Source organism: Phyllobates terribilis, unplaced genomic scaffold (genome assembly GCF_046119375.1).
Source record: "Phyllobates terribilis strain yellow unplaced genomic scaffold, ASM4611937v1 Scaffold_5__5_contigs__length_657084704, whole genome shotgun sequence".
NCBI classification, from domain to species: Eukaryota; Metazoa; Chordata; class Amphibia; order Anura; family Dendrobatidae; genus Phyllobates; species Phyllobates terribilis.
Window position 1 is genome coordinate 457,874,499 of NW_027362765.1, and position 20,903 is coordinate 457,895,401.

General features: G+C 44.5%; 1 protein-coding gene across 4 annotated transcripts in view; it reads right to left on the minus strand.

Moving 5' to 3' along the window:
• Nucleotides 1-20,903, minus strand: part of TACC2 (transforming acidic coiled-coil containing protein 2) — a 180,913-nt gene that overhangs the window by 14,125 nt on the left and 145,885 nt on the right. For 3 of the 4 annotated variants that reach the window (XM_073685361.1, XM_073685362.1, XM_073685360.1), the window contains exons 14-17: nucleotides 18,098-18,238; nucleotides 17,720-17,803; nucleotides 10,675-10,821; nucleotides 7,911-7,987 (exon numbers count right to left, since the gene is read on the minus strand). In XM_073685361.1, the coding sequence (XP_073541462.1) occupies nucleotides 7,911-7,987; nucleotides 10,675-10,821; nucleotides 17,720-17,803; nucleotides 18,098-18,238 (449 nt within the window). The remainder of the gene's footprint in view (nucleotides 1-7,910; nucleotides 7,988-10,674; nucleotides 10,822-17,719; nucleotides 17,804-18,097; nucleotides 18,239-20,903) is intronic. The other variant, XM_073685363.1, reaches the window with a different exon arrangement.

A 20,903-nucleotide genomic window follows, 5' to 3' on the forward strand; every position in this document is an offset into this window, starting at 1 on the left:
CAGCTGCCGAAATCTGCAGATCAGCTCCTATTCTCTTGAGCGCAGGGCAGCTCCATGCAATCTTCGTATCCGGTGGTTGCTGCAGATCACAGCTGATCGGTGGGGTGCCGAGTGATGACCTGATCAGATATTAATGACCAACATAGGAATTTGTCATCAATATCATATGTCGGAACAATTCCTTTAATATCAATCAGTTCCATCTTATGTGCATCATTAATGCAATAAATTGCCTTTTTACTGCATAAAAGATATGTATTCTCTCATTGTGTTTTTGCTGCATTATTTTTCATGCATTCTCGTGTTTTACAGCACCAGCAAAGTGAATATTTCAGAAACCTCATGCACATGTTGCTTATTTTTTCCTTGCAGATTTGAACCTTCAGAGCATTTTTTCCAATCTGCAGCAAGTCAATTCTTTCAGCGTTTTCGGGGCGTTTTTCAACCATTCAAATGAACAGGAAAAAAAGCATAAAAAAACACAAGCAAAAAAGCAGCAAAAACGTGAGTATTTTTTGCAGAATTTTTTCTGCAAACACTGTTTTTTGCAGAAAAATCAGTTGCAAATACTCAGACTATTCTTTATATGCTTCCACCCCAAGACCTGTCTGCAGTGTAGGTGAATTACCGGCTGTACTGATCCCACTACCATATGGAGACGGGTTTAGGGTTTAGGATTTGCAGGGCCGTCTGAGGTATAAAAAGCAGGATTACAGAAGTCAACAAGAAGATCGGCTGCTCTGCTCAAAAAAGCTCAGGCTCACAGACCCATTAATACTATAACCTAGATCGTAGACTTACGTCACAGGTTGCCCACCCCAGAATGAAATGGTTTATATCACAAATTCACAGACGACGGCCCGGCGGCCGGAGCATACACAAAAATGGGACAAAAAAGCAGGGATGGCATTTATTGTGTGACACATTGCATTAAAACGTATAGACCTGATACAATGCTGTAGGTACAATGGGCTGGGATGTAACATGACATCCTATGTCACCATGCAAGGCTGGCCTTCCTCAGAGCTCCAAAATAAATGTAGAATTTTCAGTAATTTTATCCCAAGTCATATTGCAAGGCTCGTTAAAGGATCGATGGTGACCTCAGTCCAGAGTCTAACACCTAGCCAAATCAGATCTCTTTCTTTGCACTGATGAAGGGCAATATGCCGAAACACCGTGTCTGAAAATTGAGATTCTGAGTTGGCTTTTATCGTAAGTCATATTGCACGGCTCGTTAAAGGATCAATAGTGACTTGTAGGATTGCTGCTTCCAACAGGTGGCGCGATAGAGTTGTAGTCTTCTTCCTCTCTAAAGAGGCAATTTGCATATTCAATTTCCCAGAGTAGCATTGCACGGCGAATAAGCCTCCTTACATTGGCATGCCAGAGCCGGTATGTCACTCTCCACAAGGAGGAACGTTACCCCTTAGACCTCAGTCCAAAGCCTCTTGTCTAACCAAATCAGCTCTCATGCTTTGCACTGACGAGGGGCAATACCCCAAAACACTGTGTCTGCAAATTGAGATACTAATTTTGCTTTTATCCCAAGTCATATTGCAAGACTCGTTAAAGGGTCGATAGTGACTTGTAGGATTTCCGCTTCCAACAGGTGGCGCTATAGAGTTCAAGTCCTCTTTGAAGCAGCAATTTGCATATTAATTTTCATGACCTCAATGATGTTGACATGTTACTGCTACAGTGACTGACTGCCGAGGTCACGTGTTGACGCATATCATCATTTCAAGGTAAGCAGAGACTGCTGCGAGAACGGGGATGTGTTGGTAGCACGAGACGGAGAAAGTGAGTATTAGGATAAGTTTTCATGATGAGTATTTGATGCGTTTTTTCTGCTACGTGCACCATTATGCCTTCTCATTTGCATATTGGGGCCCTTACTCCGCTCCCCAGAGTGAGCATTGTTTCAATGCTGCTGGAGTATGGCAGCCGAACATGTTCTCTTCCTTGCCTCCTTTCTCCTGACGCCGTTTGACTCCATTTAAAATGCAGTTTGGGGTGACAGACTCCCTTTAAATGTGTGTATTTTCGGCTAAAAATCAATTATTGCAACTAGGTTTCATTAAAAATGTAGCTGTTTCCCTTCTATAGCCTCTGTGTTACAGTGTTACACTGTTTTTCTGGCTGCAGAATGTTAAGACCCGGACCTTCAGGAGGGGAATGCATGGCATTATTATGCATTGTTTTCCTCTCCTGAAAGGGTTAATGTGGCTGGAATGGTTTCCCGCCATGCTGGGGATTGGTTCAGGTATCTAGCCTGTCAGTGAGGTGTCGCAGGGGGAAGACTACTTCTTCCCTATGTGACAGCTGCTGATAGGGTCCTAATATTTATTAAACATTGGTGGTGCAGGGTATTAAAGATGGCAGCGCCTGAGGAGAGTGTCAGTCCTCAGACGCTGCTCATCTAGTGCTGCTGCCGCCGCCGCCGTGCCTGTGTCACCATGGTCGCCCTGATGGAGGAGCTGCGCCGCAAGATGGGGGAGGAAGGTGCCCTGTCGTGGATCCGTCGATGCCTGGACCAGGATGAGGGAGATGGGCCCGGACCGAGTGCCGCCGGCAGACTGAACGGAGAACAGGAAGCACTGGAGGAGCACATCACCGACGCTGAGCCGGAAGCCCTGATGACGTCATCCGGCGGCGGGGTCCTGCGCGCCGGAGCCAGGAGGGGGAGAGTGATATACTCTCCATCCCCAGTGAAGGGCGCACAGGACACCAGGGAGGAGGCGAGGACGTAGGGGTGCCGCTGATGTCACCCCACACACAAGGACCAAGCTAGCCTCAGTTGACCACCGGCTAGAGGAAGCCATTGCTGGTCCTGAGGCTATTGGTCCGCAAGCTGGAGAGCCCACAGAGAACGAGGTCTTCAGGCGTGAGGACAGTCAGGACGGGTCGCCTGAGGGCGGTGAGTATAGCCATCATGATACACACTACACTCTGGAACAGTTGTTACATGTATTGTCCTCATTGAGGGACTTATTACAGCCCCCTGCTGTGCCTTCTAGGCCAGCTAGTCTGTCCTCCAGGGCCCCGGGTGTAGCTGAGATATGGAAGCACTTAGACCAGGGCTTGGGGGGCGAGAGGGGGGGAGAAGGAATCCATATTAACTCCTGTAGCTTCAGGGGTTAAAGGGGTAGGGGAGGATTGTTATAAGGAAGCGTTAGTATGCACTGTCTCCTCTCTGGGTTATCACTGACCCATAACAGTAAAAAAAAAAAAAAAAATTGGCGTAATGAATATTTGGATATCTTGTCTTTGCTGCCAGCTTCTAAGGACTTTCTGTCCCAGCTGGAGAAAGACAATGATGGACGCAGACCGATTCCATGGTCTTTTAATAATTGGCTGCAAGCCTTTTGTATTTACGCCAGTGTTATGGGTGAGAGGTTTCCCAGCAAGTGTTCAGGGCTTTTCCAACATGTGGAAATAGTATTGGAAGCATACAAACATTTTGGTAATCTGAGCTGGTATTTCTATGATGAGAATTTTAGACAGAAACTATTGGGATACCCATCCCTTAGACGGGGGGGGTTAAGGATGTGGGTTTGTGGCTGGACCTTATGCTGCCCTCCAAACCTGCGAATGTTCAGCGCCAAATACCGGCTCAAACTACAATGAGGAAAGGTACTTGCTAATACAAACACGAGTGCTCCTTTTGTGGAGGGTCACATCCTATGTCCAGGTGTTTTTTAAAAAGACAAAAAAAGCGAGCCTGTCAGGACAGCCCTCCACAAGGGAGCACCTTAACAAGGGCATTGACTCCAGTAAATCTGGAGAAAATGCGCCCCTGGTTAGAGCGGTACCCAGACCGCAAGAGAGCCAGCTTACTAACTAATGGTTTTACGGAGGGTTTCTATATTCCCCAATTCCTGGGGGAAGGCTGTATATGGGTGAATAATTTAAAATCTTTGGATCTACACCCAGAGGTGGTAGAGAAGAAATTAAGTAAAGAAATAGTGGAAGGGAGAATAGCGGGCCCCTTTAGGGTGCGTCCGTTTAATAATTTTCGTTTATCACCTCTGGGTGTAGTCCCTAAGAAGGAGCCAAATTCGTTTAGGCTTATTCACCACTTATCATATCCATACGGGTCTTCTTTAAATGACAGCATTGACAATAGCGTTATTTCTATTAGCTATACATCATTTGATAGGGCAGTGGAGATAGTTAAAAGTTTTGGGCCTGGGGCTTTAATGGCCAAGGCCGACATAGAATCTGCCTTTAGGCTGCTGCCTATACACCCTAGTGGGTTTAATTCTCTTGGTTTTCAGTTTAATGGTTCTTTCTATGTAGATAAATGCCTGCCTATGGGTTGTTCAGTATCGTGTTTTTTATTTTGAGGCGTTTGCTTCATTTATGGAGTGGGTGACAGCAGTAAAGTCCATGAAGGGCGGTATAGCGCACTACTTGGACGATTTTCTTTTTGTAGGCCCAGCTGATTCTGATGTTTGTAGTGAGCTGTTAGCTATCTTTCAATCAATTTGTGTGGTATCCCGCTAGCTAGAGGGAAAACTATTCATCCGGTTAGTTGTATTGAATATTTAGGTATTGTAGTAGATACAGTTAGGGGCGAGTGTCGATTACCTTTAGTTAAGATTGACAAATGTAGGAATGCATTGCTAGCATTATTCAGTAAGAAGAAAGCAATGGTCAAAGAAGTTGAGTCTGTGTTGGGTTTGCTAGCCTTTGCGTCTAGAGTTATGCCTATGGGTAGAGTTTTCAGTAGACGCTTGTCCGCGCACATTGCAGGAGTTGGGAACCCGCAGTTTCATGTGAGCATAACCAAGGAGGTCAAGGAAGATTTAGAAGTCTGGATAGATTTTTTGCAGTATTTTAATGGCCTATCAATCTGGCGGTCTGCCTTTGTTGCTGAGGTTGAATTGGAGTGGTATATGGATGTAAATTCTTCCTTAGGTTTTGGTGTCTGTGTGGTAAGTGGTGTGCAGAGAAATGACACCCTGCCTGGTTAAAAAATGGCGTTTTAAATAATATAATTTTGTTAGAAGTTTTTCCCATTTTGGTGTCAATAGCGATTTGGGGAGAGCAGTTGTCTAATAGGAATATTCTCATTCATTCCAGTAGGAAAGGAGTAGTTCTTGCTGTGAACTGCTTGTCAAGTAAATGTAAATTAGTAGTTAGACTGCTCAGGCATTTAGTTCTGTTGTGTCTCAAAAGGAACATTTGGCTGAAGGCGGTAGAAGTTGATATAATATAGTGCAGTTGCTGAATCACTTTCTCATTTACAGTTCTCGGATTTCTTCAGGCTCGCACCCTGCGCTCAACGGATAGGAGAGGATTGTCCAGGATATTTGTGGGGAATAATCTGGGCCTAATAATGGAATTGTTGCAAAGGTCACTAGCGGGTTCAACCTGGAAGGGTTACCTGGCGGCTTGGGAGCTGTGGTCAGAATTCTGTGCGGGTGGCATGTTGAGAGCTGACAGGTGTTCGGAGCCGGCTGCTTTCACTTTTGTGTTGACATGTATTGATAAAGGGCTTGCATATTCAACAATAGCAAAAAATGTATCCGGTATTTCTTTCCTTCTTAAAATTCTGGGTCAGCGTCCAATTAATGATTATTTTTTAATTAAGCAGGTATTGAAGGGGTACAAGAGGAAGCGTTTTGTTCGTGATGGAAGGTGCCCGATTTCCCCAACTATGCTAAGAAATCTGTGTGAAGTAGCATTTACTTGTTGTTATAATGAATTTGAGACTATTTTATATACTGTATGGAAGGCTATGTAGGGCCCATTATTCTGTATGGAGGACTATGTGAGGCCCATTATTCTGTATGGAGGACTATGTGGGGCCCATTATTCTGTATGGAGGACTATGTGGGGCCCATTATTCTGTATGGAGGACTATGTGAGGCCCATTATTCTGTATGGAGGACTATGTGGGGCCCATTATTCTGTATGGAGGACTATGTGGGGCCCATTATTCTGTATGGACGACTATGTGGGGCCCATTATTCTGTATGGAGGACTATGTGGGGCCCATTATTCTGTATGGAGGACTATGTGAGGCCCATTATTCTGTATGGAGGACTATGTAGGGCCCATTATTCTGTATGGAGGACTATGTGGGGCCCATTATTCTGTATGGAAGGCTATGTAGGGCCCATTATTCTGTATGGAGGACTATGTGAGGCCCATTATTCTGTATGGAGGACTATGTGGGGCCCATTATTCTGTATGGAGGACTACGTGGGGCCCATTATTCTGTATGGAGGACTATGTGAGGCCCATTATTCTGTATGGAGGACTATGTGGGGCCCATTATTCTGTATGGAGGACTATGTGGGGCCCATTATTCTGTATGGAGGACTATGTGGGGCCCATTATTCTGTATGGAGGACTATGTGGGGCCCATTATTCTGTATGGAGGACTATGTGAGGCCCATTATTCTGTATGGAGGACTATGTAGGGCCCATTATTCTGTATGGAGGACTATGTGGGGCCCATTATTCTGTATGGAGGACTATGTGGGGCCCATTATTCTGTATGGAGGACTATGTGGGGCCCATTATTCTGTATGGAGGACTATGTGGGGCCCATTATTCTGTATGGAGGACTATGTGGGGCCCATTATTCTGTATGGAGGACTATGTGAGGCCCATTATTCTGTATGGAGGACTATGTAGGGCCCATTATTCTGTATGGAGGACTATGTGGGGCCCATTATTCTGTATGGAGGACTATGTGGGGCCCATTATTCTGTATGGAGGACTATGTAGGGCCCATTATTCTGTATGGAGGACTATGTGGGGCCCATTATACTGTATGGAGGACTATTTGGGGCCCATTATACTGTATGGAGGACTATGTGGGACCCATTATTCTGTATGGAGGACTATGTGGGACCCATTATTCTGTATGGAGGACTATGTGGGGCCCATTACTCTGTATGGAGGACTATGTGGGGCCCATTACTCTGTATGGGGGACTCTGTGGGTCCCATTGTACTGTATAAAGGACTATGTGGGGCCCACTATACTGAATGGAAGACTATGTGGGACCATTATACTATAGGGAGTGCTATTTGGTGGCCATTATACTATTTTTACGGCTTTGTGGGGGGCATTATACTGTATGTGAGCAATTATACAGTGTGGAGGTTTGTGTGGGGTCCATCATACAGTGCAGAGGGTTGTGTGGGGGATATTATGCTGTTTGAAGGGCTAGTGGGGGCGGCTATTATACAGTGTGGAGGATTGTGTAGGGGCCATTATACAGTGTGTGTGGTTGTGGGGACCATTATACTTGTAAGGAGGGCCATTATAATGTATGGAGGGCTGTGTGGGGGCCATCATATTGTGTAGAGGGCAGTGTTGTGGTCACAGGTGGGGCATCATACTGTGTGGACGGTTGTGTGGGGGCCATTATGCTGTTTGGAGGGCTAGTGGGGCCATTATGCTGTTTGGAGGGCTAGTGGGGGCCATTATACAGTGTGGAGGATTGTGTGGGTGCTATTATACTGTATGGAGGGCCATACTTTGCCAGGGTGTGGGGTAGTAGTGTATGGTAATCATACTGTGTGTGTGTGTGGGGGGGGGTATTGTGGAGGTATCACACTGTGTTTTGGGGGCACTTTTGTTGGCATCATACTTTATGGGGGCAATGAAAGAGCAATTAAAGGGCTTCAATAAGAGGAAAATTGCTTTGTAAAGGCTGCAAAATTGTGATATATGCTCTTCTGTGACCCTGCCAAATATTCATTTTTTTATTTTTTTTTTGTGGAGGAGGGTAGGAATGTCTATGAAAGCCCCTGTCCATAACCTTGTTAAAAGACCCCAAAAGTCCAAAGAAGACAATCCTATTCGGTGATGACTTTAGGGGCCAATTACTTAAAGTATGATCCACAAACCAGACGTTATCAGCCCTCAAAATAGCTTCAGCTTACCTCATCTCCACCACTTCACAGCGACTCTCTTCATATTTCTTCTTCCACTCCATGGTCTCCCTTTCTTTCACAACAATCTAATTGATATAAAAAGACACTTTAATAGGAAAGTTAGGATTTGGCAGTAAAGAAACTAAGTAATCAAATTAATTTATGCGAAAAGCGAGCATAAAGAATTATATCAGCGAGCATAAAGCTTCAGATCTGTAGAAATTTGTATTCCATCTTAGGAATGATAAAACCAGCCCAGTAATAAATAGCCGGTCCTATATATTTCTGTGTGTGTGTATATGTATATATGTACAGTACAGACCAAAAGTTTGGACACACCTTCTCATTTAAAGATTTTTCTGTATTTTGATGACTATGAAAATTGTACATTCACACTGAAGGCATCAAAACTATGAATTAACACATGTGGAATTATATACTTAACAAAAAAGTGTGAAACAACTGAAAATATGTCTTATATTCTAGGTTCTTCAAAGTAGCCACCTTTTGCTTTGATGACTGCTTTGCACACTCTTGGCATTCTCTTGATGAGATTCAAGAGGTAGTCACCGGAAATGGTCTTCCAACAATCTTGAAGGAGTTCCCAGAGATGCTTAGCACTTGTTGGCCCTTTTGCCTTCACTCTGCGGTCCAGCTCACCCCAAACCATCTCGATTGGGTTCAGGTCTGGTGACTGTGGAGGCCAGGTCATCTGGCGTAGCACCCCATCACTCTCCTTCTTGGTCAAATAGCCCTTACACAGCCTGGAGGTATGTTTGGGGTCATTGTCATGTTGAAAAATAAATGATGGTCCAACTAAACGCAAACCGGATGGAATAGCATGCCGCTGCAAGATGCTGTGGTAGCCATGCTGGTTCAGTATGCCTTCAATTTTGAATAAATCCCCAACAGTGTCACCAGCAAAGCACCCCCACACCATCACACCTCCTCCTCCATGCTTCATGATGGGAACCAAGCATGTAGAGTCCATCCGTTCACCTTTTCTGCGTCGCACAAAGACACGGTGGTTGGAACCAAAGATCTCAAATTTGGACTCATCAGACCAAAGCACAGATTTCCACTGGTCTAATGTCCATTCCTTGTGTTCTTTAGCCCAAACAAGTCTCTTCTGCTTGTTGCCTGTCCTTAGCAGTGGTTTCCTATCAGCTATTTTACCATGAAGGCCTGCTGCACAAAGTCTCCTCTTAACAGTTGTTGAAGAGATGTGTCTGCAGCTAGAACTCTGTGTGGCATTGACCTGGTCTCTAATCTGAGCTGCTGTTAACCTGCGATTTCTGAGGCTGGTGACTCGGATAAACTTATCCTCAGAAGCAGAGTTGACTCTTGGTCTTCCTTTCCTGGGGCGGTCCTCATGTGAGCCAGTTTCTTTGTAGCGCTTGATGGTTTTTGCAACTGCACTTGGGGACACTTTCAAAGTTTGCCCAATTTTTTCGGACTGACTGACCTTAATTTCTTAAAGTAATGATGGCCACTCGTTTTTCTTTACTTACCTGCTTTTTTCTTGCCATAATACAAATTCTAACAGTCTATTCAGTAGGACTATCAGCTGTGTATCCACCTGACTTCTGCACAACACAACTGATGGTCCCATCCCCATTTATAAGGCAAGAAATCCCACTTATTAAACCTGACAGGGCACACCTGTGAAGTGAAAACCATTTCCGGTGACTACCTCTTGAAGCTCATCAAGAGAATGCCAAGAGTGTGCAAAGCAGTCATCAAAGCAAAAGGTGGCTAGAATATAAAGACATATTTTCAGTTGTTTCACACTTTTTTGTTAAGTATATAATTCCACATGTGTTAATTCATAGTTTTGATGCCTTCAGTGTGAATGTACAATTTTAATAGTCATGAAAATACAGAAAAATCTTTAAATGGGAAGGTGTGTCCAAACCTTTGGTCTGTACTGTATATACATACATATATATATATATACATATACATATATATACACACACACACAGAAAGAGGCACAGGACAGAGGACATTATGATATATATATATGTGGCCGGCAATATTATTGGAAGGGGTCCAGAATGGGGGGCATTATTATAGGAAGGAGCCCAGGATGGGGGACATGATAGGGGACACTATACCATGAAGGGGCCGAGGATGGGGGACACTATTACAGAAAGAGGCACAGGACAAGGGACATTATTACTGAAAGGGTCCCAGAATGGGGGTCATTATTACAGGAAGGAGCCCAGGATGGGGGACATTATTACACGATGGAATCCAAGATGGAGGACATTATTACAGGATTGGGCCAGGATGGGGGATATCATTACATAGGGATGAACACATATGTCTTTATAGGATCTAGAAAGCTACAGGGGCCCATACATCTGACTAAAATGCAGGTGGGGGCCCAGGTCCAAATTTTGCACTGGTGCCCATTGGACTCTAGTTACGCCACTTGTGCCCAGGGATTATATATAGGTGCTGATAGATTTAAGTTGATTGAGCTGTGTGTAACTAGGACTGAAATGAACTACAGAATAACTTGTCCCTAATATTAAAATCATGGCCGTCCCTTTAGATCCCGCTCAGTCTATAGATGTAACAGCTTTGTGGTTAGAGATAATCCTGTGCTGCAGTGGCGACACCTAGTGGGTAAAGGCTGCAGCTACAATTTAAAATGAAAATGTGATATGCTGTAGTGTCCCAATTCCTAAAATCATCAGTTTAGTATTTATGTGAAAAGGAGAATATACATATAAGAAAGCTAATTAGAAAATATGATGGCATTTACCTCTTCTCTTGCAAGCTGAAGTGCTGCGTCAAGGTCGGGCTGCTTATAGGTAAGTAAAAGGCTACTTCCAGCTGTCTCCATTGCCACTGAACGAGAGTATAGTGATTTATGTGAAAGGCCGATGTCAGCAGGATTCAACACTTCAGACTGTAGATGGGAAGAACAGGTAGTTACAAGCCATTTGCATCATTATTGCATTGTACACCCTTCATTACATGCAAGAGAATGCAGAAAATGATAAACTCTGGTTAGACGGCAGCGCAGGCAAAGCAGGAAAAAAAATCTCCTTTTATTGCTACCTGCAAACCAGTCTACAGTAAAGTACAAACTGGTATTTCCCCAGTGGAAAACTGTACTACTGGGAGAGGTGATTTACCCAAAGGTCGCACCGCCCCCCATGACTAGTTAATGAACAACTAGATGGAGTTCCTGGACAGGGCCAGCAGTCCTACAGCAGTTACCTACTCGCGGCCTCCCTGTGTCTCAATAACAAGGGAAAATAGAAAACCACTTAGAAACAAAAATCACAGCAAACACAAGATTACAACTCCCAGTATAAGGCATGCTGGGAGTTGTAGTTTCACGACAGCTGGAGAGCCAGAAGTTAGATTGTGAGAAGGCTCCTTCCTTATTTCATATGAACATTGGGATTGTTTAGCTTGCACAAAATTAATATTCAGCTGGGGCTACACCGCGACACGTGTTCTGCGACTGCAAAGCTCAGACAAGTCACATGACCAAAAACATCTGTGCAACTCTAGATTTAGATTATTTTAGAGCTGTGATTTGCAGTAAAAAAAAAACAGCCAAATCGCAGCCTCGGTCGCACGCAGCCTCGGTCGCACACAGCCTCGGTCGCACGCAGCCTCGGTCGCACGCAGTCTCGGTCGCACGCAGCCTCGGTCGCACGCAGTCTTGGTCGCACGCAGTCTCGGTCGCACGCAGTCTCGGTCGCACGCAGCCTCGGTCGCACGCAGCCTCGGTCGCACGCAGTCTCGGTCGCACGCAGCCTCGGTCGCACGCAGTCTCGGTCGCACGCAGTCTCGGTCGCACGCAGCCTCGGTCGCACGCAGCCTCGGTCGCACGCAGTCTCGGTCGCACGCAGCCTCGGTGTCTGTCGCACGCAGCCTCGGTCGCATGCAGTCTCGGTCGCACGCAGCCTCGGTCGCACGCAGCCTCGGTCGCACGCAGCCTCGGTCGCACGCACGCAGCCTCGGACGCACGCATTAAAGTAAAAGGCAAAAGAGTTGCATGTGATTTGCGACCAACAAACTTGGCAACATTTCCCACTCTGTGTCGTATTTTCAACAAAATAGAAATCATTAGGCGCGATGCTGCAATGTGGCACAGCGATCTCAATGCTGTGTGACATATTACCGTGCAGCCCTAGCCTTTAAGGGGTTGTCTCCTTTCAAAAAATGTTTGCTTGGCAATTCAATTTGTATTATTAAAACAAACCGCACTTTACTTGCCCTCCCCGGGTCCAATGCTGTGTCCCCAGCACTGCCTCGATCTCTGCTGCTGTAATGGTGGCATCATGTTTACAGCGCTGCAGCCAATCACTGAGGTCAGTGGCTCTGCCGCATTAGCCGCTGAGCTTAGGGATTGGCGGCAGCACGGTTTATGTGACCTCACTGTTGCAACCAAACAACATAGATCAACATAGACAAAGAGCTTGACCTGGGGACTGTAAGTAAAGTGTGGTTTTGTTTTTTTCCAACGAACTAAGCCGGCAGAGAAAAGTTTTCAGAATGAGGATACCCACTCTAAGCACATGATTTATTCATTATGGAAACTATACAATGACCCAGGAGGATTAAAATGTACAGGAATGGTGCTTTCAACATCGGTTGGGTTGGGAAAGGGTTCCTTCCAGTAAGAGTAGTGAAACTCTAAAATGTTTGAGCAGTGGGGGCCACAAGGATCTGTGCTAGGACCGATTCTTCTTCATCTCTTTATTAATGTCCTTGTGGATTGGATTGAAAGTAAATTGTCAGTCTTTGCTGATGCAAATGAACAGAAATAAATTGCCTTTTTCCACCAAATCCATTGACATTATTAAAACATAATTTTTATTGAGTATTATTTAAAATCTATAATGTCATATATCAAACACTAACTTAAATTATTAAAATACAACTCGTGCACTATGTCCCTAATACATACATTTTCCAATATTAGTGTATAATTGAAAGCTCTATTCCTCCTATCATTGCAATATTTGTGTTGATGGTGTGGCTGCAGGCCATTTCTCCAAATTATTCCAGAACTGTTTTTTCAAAAATGACACCACCAAGCCCATTGTTGTTTATACTACTGTGAGCAGGCTGCATGGACTAAATGTACTACCATGGGCAGCAGCGTCTCCAGACTTGTTTCCCATCCAGAACATCTGGGATATCATTGGTCGGCAATTGTAGAAGGAGCTGCCAGCAGAGGATCTTGATGGTTTATGTGCAGAAGTGTATTCAGTGTGCAGAACATTTCTCAAACAACCATTAATAATCTCATTGATAGCAGCCAAGAAGTATAAGTGTGCATATTTCTGTGCATCTCATACTCAATACTGGAGATATTTTGGAAATTTTGTTTATATTTCTCTATAAACTTCTATGTGGAGCCTGAAAAAATGCATGTAAAAAAACACTGTTGTATTTTTAAGTGTGGTATCAAAACTTTTCTGCTGCTTCAAATCTGCACACAAAAAATAACCCCACATCAAATAAGGGGGAAAAAGCAGAAAAAAAAAACACAGCAAAAATTTTGCATTTGTCAGTGCAGGCTGTGGCTCATAACTTTTGATACTGCCTTTAATGATACAGGTTGGGGGCTCGAATCCTGGGGAGACTAGATGTCAAGCATACAGAGGAAGAAGTTATTTAATTGAGCGTAAGTATTTAGAGTGCAGAGAAACAACGGCCTCACCCCCACTAGTCAAGGGGAGAAGGAGCTACTGAGTATTGAAGATGGCAGGAGAGACATTGCAGGAGAGAGTAAAAGTCGGGACATTGCCAGGACCGCGGGACAGGTCTCCCAAAAAGAAGTTGTCTCATTAAAGGCAAACTTTTAATATGACGTCTTTCTTCCAAGACCTCCAGTAAAAACATCTGATTTTGCTGTAGAAAGGATTCGACAGCTCATTTCTCCGACTATGGAGACTGGAAGGGAACTGTAGTATTAAATGACTGCAGATGTATAAGTATGCAGAGGTAACATTCCCGCATAGTCCCGGTTCTTGAGGGGGCCCAAAGGCCCATCTCTCACATCAGTATTATAAACCACATGTGGTAGATGGGAGACTCTAATGCACATTTTGCACTAGGGCCCATGGCTTACTGACAACAATTCAAATCAATGGTCATCCATGAAATACATAGGTAACTCGGGTCGGCCAGTCTCAGAACTGCACCTGGTCAGTGACTCTCTTCTCATAGAGGGGATGTCTCGATTAGAAAACTGCTTTACAAATAGACTACATATTTCCAATTAGAACGGTGACGTCTAACGGAAAACAAGGTTAGCTGCAATATCTCCAACTTACAGCTATACTTTGTTAGTATTTGAAGCATATTGAATGTATTTCTGTAAATTCACATGCACCAGACTGCAATACTCATGCACAGAACATAACAAACACCGGTCAGGCAGTGGTGCACGGGAACAGTTTAGGATACTTCTACCAAATTTAGTTTGGTTTTCCACTAGTGACAGAAGGGAAGTGGAGGTCCTGTATCTCCTTATTGAGACTGTCAGCTGGAATGGGGAACCTTATAAACTGGAAAATGCTCTTATCTACAGGAAAGTACTAAAACAGAAGATGGATTTATTCCATGACTTAAAGGGGTTGTCCAGTGAAGATAAGTTATCAACTATCCACAGGATAGGTGATAGATCACTAGGGATCTGACCACTAGACATTATTGACCGCCGCTGGGGACCTGACCACTAGACATTATTGACCGCCGCTGGGGACCTGACCACTAGACATTATTGACCACCGCTGGGGTCCTTACCACTATACATTATTGACCGCCGCTGGGGACCTGACCACTAGACATTATTGACCGCCACTGGGGACCTGACCACTAGACATTATTGACCGCCGCTGGGGACCTGACCACTAGACATTACTGACCGCCGCTGGGGACCTGACCACTAGACATTATTGACCGCCGCTGGGGACCTGACCACTAGACATTATTGACCGCCGCTGGGGACCTGACCACTAGACATTATTGACCGCCGCTGGGGACCTGACCACTAGACATTATTGACCATTGCTGGGGACCTGACCACTAGACATTATTGACCATTGCTGGGGACCTGACCACTAGACATTATTGACTGCTGCTGGGGACCTGACCACTAGACATAATTGACCGCTGCTGGGGACCTGACCACTAGACATTATTGACCACGGCTGGGGACCTGACCACTAGACATTATTGACCATCGCTGGGGACCTGACCACTAGACATTATTGACCACTGCTGGGGACCTGACCACTAGACATTATTGACGTGGAGATGGACAGGGTCCTGCGAATCGACTTTAACAGACTCTAGTGATATTTTATAGATAGGGGGTCTGGAATCCCCAGAGATGGCCAGAACAGGGCACTTACATCCTCGCTAGAATGGAACTGCCGTGTGCATTCCCAATTCATTCTCTTTGGGGCTGCCGTAAAGAAAAGAATGCTGTGCTTGGCAGCCCCATAGGGAATGAATGGGGAGGTGGTTCAGCATGCGCACTGCCGCTCTATTCTAACAGTGGATAAAATTGCCTTTCTTCCGTTTGCTGGATTCTTATATTATTTTTGCCAAATGCTTCTTGACACTGCAGTGTTTTATATGAGACAATATGCAATGTGAGTGCATGAAAATTATTAATTGGGAGTTTTTTGGATGGCTTTTCAACATTTTCCCCTTTTTCCAATATTTTAGGAACGTACCATGTCATTATTGCTGAGACTTTCTTGTTACAATAAAACTACATTTGTAACTATGGTCATCACACTTTAGTTCTAGTTCTCCAGCCAGTGGTGAGAATTATACAGAGTATATAGGTTATATATGGATACTTCTATTACTTCCTACATTATCTTTGTGTGAAGAAACCAAATTACATTTATCCAAACATTAATATTTCCCTGAAATGCACTGTAAGACTGGTGTGGGTCCCCGTTCAGGGTCTTCATCTATTAGTATGAGCAGGGGGCACCTACAAAGTGTATCTCTAGATCTGCAGGACTCAACATGTGTAAAGCAAGGAAGAGAGCATTAATTTAATAGGATAAGTGTAATTCTTCATTTTTCCTGCGGAGGTGCTGTAGTACAAATGAATGCCTCCTGCTGAGCTCCTGCAGAGATTACATCAGTTTGCTGGAGGTCGAGCAGCAGGAAACCCTGAGCTTTTTATAGTGGGACCCTTTAAACAAAGTTGGTTTTTCAAAATGAACAATTCAATAAAAAAAAAAATAGGAAAATTAGACGAAACATACTGCGTTTATTAAGACTACCATAATTTGTTTTACTATGGGCTATCTGAAAGGGGTTTTTCTGGCATTATTAAAAAGAACGCTCTTTAATACAAAAGTTCCGCAACTTATTTATTTTTACACGGTGTCATATATTTACTCATCATTTTTAACATCTGTGTGCTGTCAAAAAATTAGGCTGTGTGTTTTATGTTTAGAAGTTAGACACCCCCCATAATTCTGATTTTGATCTCAAATTAAAAGATCTATGAAATGTAAAACATGGATGTAGGAGCCACTTTCACAGAATAGCTTTCTGGCTCATGCAGGGGGTTTTCAGATCGGAGGTCCCTTTTATGAGGCCCATATGGATGGGATTTGTGTTATAAGCCATAACTTATAACTCACAGGGTATTGCCTCAACTGGATCCAATTGTAGCAACACCTCAGCAGTGTTAAAGTAAAACCTATATGGATGTGAAGCAAAAATGTTCCCATATATTGACAGCAAAAGAGATTTTAAAAGGGTTCTCTGGGAACCTTCGGATGGGTCATCATCAGTCTCAGATTGATGGGGTTTCGACTCTTAGCTCCCTTACATATCAGCTGATGAAAGGGTCATGGCATTCCAGCAAGTTCTCCTTTTTTCGTTTACCAGATTCATCTTTGCAGACTAGATTCTGGCTGTGCCTGGTACTGTAGTTCAATACAATTCGAAGTTGCAGTACCAGAAACAACCACTACAAAACTTACGGCGCTAAGCCTAAGCAGTTAAAGGGGTTGTTCAGGCTTGGGTCTCAAATCTGCAGTGACTCTATGTGACTGCAGACTTGTGAATCCTCACAGCGTGCACACTGCATACTGTCAGGATTGTTCATTGCCATCACGGGCGCACGATTTGCACACATGCGGTCATGTGTCAACTAGACGTGAGCAGAAGGACACGTCTAGTCAGAATCTGGCCAGAAGAATGCAAATATCATAGTTGTGGTCACATAACTGCTCGGTCCCGGCACCACCGAATCCTGACAATGTGCACTGTGCGTGCTGTGAGGATTCACAAGTCTGCAGTCGCATAGAATGACTGCAGAATGGAGCCCCATGTCTGGACAACCCTTTTAAGTGGCGTCTTCAATCAGTCGATTGGTTGACCTGCCTGGAGTGATGACCATTAACATTATAGTCTAGAAAAAACCCTTTAACAATACTGAGTATTTAAAACAGAGGAAGGAATTTATCATTTACCCTAAACCAGTTTCCTGCTGTGACATTTTTTTTAAGTATCTCCCAATTTTTTTTTTCCATTCTAAAAAATGTATAAAATGACATTTAGAAATTTTCCGTAAGTTTTTTTTTGGAAAGTTGCCCATATTAAAAAGAGTTTGATTGAAATTGAAATTATTGAGTTTATTTAGGTAAAATCCTAATATAATGTATTCAGCTAGACTTTAGGGTTAATAGTGAAGGGTGGGGGTGTGGGGACGCGGGTGGAACATGGACTGAATTGTGGGGGATGAGTGGACACACACCAGCAGATGGATGCAGTCACTGCACACGCACCCCAGATACCTCTGTACCCTGCTGTGAGGATTGGGAAATGTGCCTGGCTAGCGTCACAGCCTCAATCCGCATGGCTTCAAACTCTAACTCCTCCTGCTCCCGGAAACAGGACAAGCCAGAGAGAAATGCGTTTAATAATCGGCATTTGCAGGAAATGAATAAGAACAATTGGGCGGAGAAAAGCAAAATGCGGGAAAAGGAGAGGGACACATGATGGGGAAGAGGTTACACAGAATAGGACAGCGGACGGGGAAGACAATACAAAGGCATGTGATCCACCTGGACTACATATCCCAGGATGCTCTGTAGGCTAGTAAAGCATTATGGGAAATATAGTGCAGACACGGCAAGAAAGAGCGCCATGAATTAAGATTTTAGCAAACAAACCTGCAGTTTCTGTGCGAAGGCTTGTGGGTTCTTCTCCGCTAAATCCGGCTCCAGGTAACTAAGTTGGTCGCAGAGGGCAGTGTGGTGGGAGATCCGTGATATTAAGGCCTCCGATGCCACATAGTCGTCCTCGGGGGAACCCTGTCATCAAATAATTAAAAAATGTCAGAGCATTATTTTACAGTAGTGGGTTGTTGCTAGATGGGTGGGCAAGAATAGCATCGGGGCTATGGTGCCTGAGAAGGTCCAAACACTCCTCTCCTGGATTAGGTTTTTTTTCCACATGATAAATGGGTAAAATTGTAAAGTGCTTATAAAAATAGAAAAATATGAAAAGTCCTCTTCGTTCTGAAAAACGAAGGGATTTTGGATTCTACAGTGAACAGCTTGTTGTCTTGGTTACCGGCCACCTCTGCAGTCTATCAGCTGTGGCCAGTCTCCTTAGCAAGGAGCACAGAACTTGCAAGCTGTATAGCAAAGGGCTTGTAAGTGCTGCTCTGAAGCAGATTGCTGGATCCACCCAGCTTCAGTCCCCATGCGCTCCTCTGATTCTATAGAGGCAAATCTGCTTCTGCTAGCAGCATAGGAGAACGCACAGTCCGAGCCAGAGGGTCAACCATGCCACCACCCCGAACTGTCAATCTCAGGCGCCCACTGTCCCCTGGTAAGCAGAAAGTCGGGAGGCAGGGGAACGGTGTGCTATCGAAGATTCATCTTGAGAACAACCCTTTAATGACACATTGTAGATAGTTAGATGGTAGACAATTAAAGATTTTCTATAGGGGGCCCAATAATTTATGGTTATAGCATAAAGGTCTATGCCTATATACACTTAAAGTGTTTTTCCCACAAAGTACATTTTAATTATTCGATCTTGGAATAATAATAATTTCCACAATTGGATGTGTTAAAAAATGTTCCTGTGCTGAGATTATCTTATAAATGTGCCCCTGCTGTGTACATCTCCTTGGCAGGGAAGGATGCAAAATAGTATACTGACATTACAGCGCAGGATCACAGCTGTTTCTTTTTGTGAGGTAAAACATTTCACTTCCTGTTTTTAAGCAATGTTTTACCTCACAGAAAGAATCAGTTGTGATCCCATACTGTAATGTCTGTATACTCTTTTGCTTCCTCCCCTGCCCAGGAGCTGTGTTATGATCAGACCATGTTCCTGTATGGTCAGACACAGCCATTACACAGTACACAGCAGGGGCACATTTAGAAGATTATCTCAGCACAGGAACATTTTATTTAAACACATCCAATTGTGGAAGTTATTATTATTCAAAGGTCTATTGATTAAAATGTTGAGTAAAATTAACTTTGTTTGAGGGGAAACCCCTTTAAGAATATTTTGCTATATGGTTCTTCCACGAGCCAGCATATTCTTCCATATAAGCATTGCTGGTGGAAAAGAATATTCCTGCAATTTAAGCAGAACTCCAAAGAAAAAAGTCTAAAATCATAGATGCACTAACGTACAGTGGACGTGTGTAAGTTGGAGCCTGGAGCAAAAGTGTTGCAAAACGGGGAGAGAGGAGTATATGGAGGCATCTGATCTAGGCTTTGAATATTTTTTTCCTTTGGTTGGTGGTCTGGCTTTTGGTCAATTTGGTTGTCTGATCCAAACTAATTGTGGGGTTTAGACTGATTTTGGGGTACAGTCTGGAGCGAGTTACTTTTGGGGATTTGTTTAGAGTCTGAATTTATTCAGGTTTCATGCGTGCGCGGTACCCCTGGGTGAGGGGCATGACTAAACCTAAAAAATAGGTAAAATATTCAAACAAGTGGCCCCATTTAGAGATATTATTTTGCTACTATTTGACATTATTATTTTGAACATACAGAATATCTAAATGTTATAGATATGCTTGTGGCGCCCCTGAGGGTTCGGTCGCCACAGGGGTACTGCATCTCTTTAATGAGGTGTGGTATCTCTTCTTCGAGGTAAGGATGGTGCAGCTGTCAGGACCCCACCTCTGCATCCAACACTACACCTCTCCCACCTGAGGGGGGCTTAAAGGCACCAGGGTGCTGCCCCAGCCGGGATAAGAGGAGATGGGGGGAACCAAATGATAGGGGGAACCATGTAGTGGGTGAGGGTGGAGGACACACTTTAGGTTACACCACTAAATTCATATTTAAAAGCCAGCCATCTTAAGTTCAAGGTCTTTGATTGTGATCTTCATCACTGAACGTGGCTTTCTGTGTGAACCTGCAGTTGATGGGGACACGGTCCTCGTACTCTGGCCTTGAGTCGAGGAGCGGGCAAGAGTTAACGACTGTCTCTACCCGGTCAAGGTCCTTACTTAAGAAGGCCTGGAGGGGAGCGGAGGAGTAAAGCTCCACAGGCAAAAGGATCCCGGAGAATATGGACGGAGCGGCATACGCCACCTGTACTCTTTATTCTGGCCTAGTCAGAGGGACTCCTGCTGCAAAAGGGGATCGGCCCCCGATACCCGACTTTGTTACTTCACGTCCTAGTCAGGAAAGCCCGGAAGGCTCAGTGGATCCCACCGGGTAACGGACGGAGCAGAGTTGCCACCCGTACCCTTGTTCTGTGCATAGACCAGAAGGAGACCCGGCCTTACTACACGTACTACACACAGACAGGAGAGGACCTAGTGAGAAAGTCTAGGAACAATCTGGTGCGGGGTCCTGACCAAAGCACCTGAACTACCCGGAGGTTGTCGGACCCCCCCGGTCCTGGTGGCCGCAGAGCGCCGTGAGGAGCAGGGAGAAGCCTTGCAGCTGCATGCTCTACTGTGAGTAAAACCTGGAAGACTACCCCTATGGCCTCCGG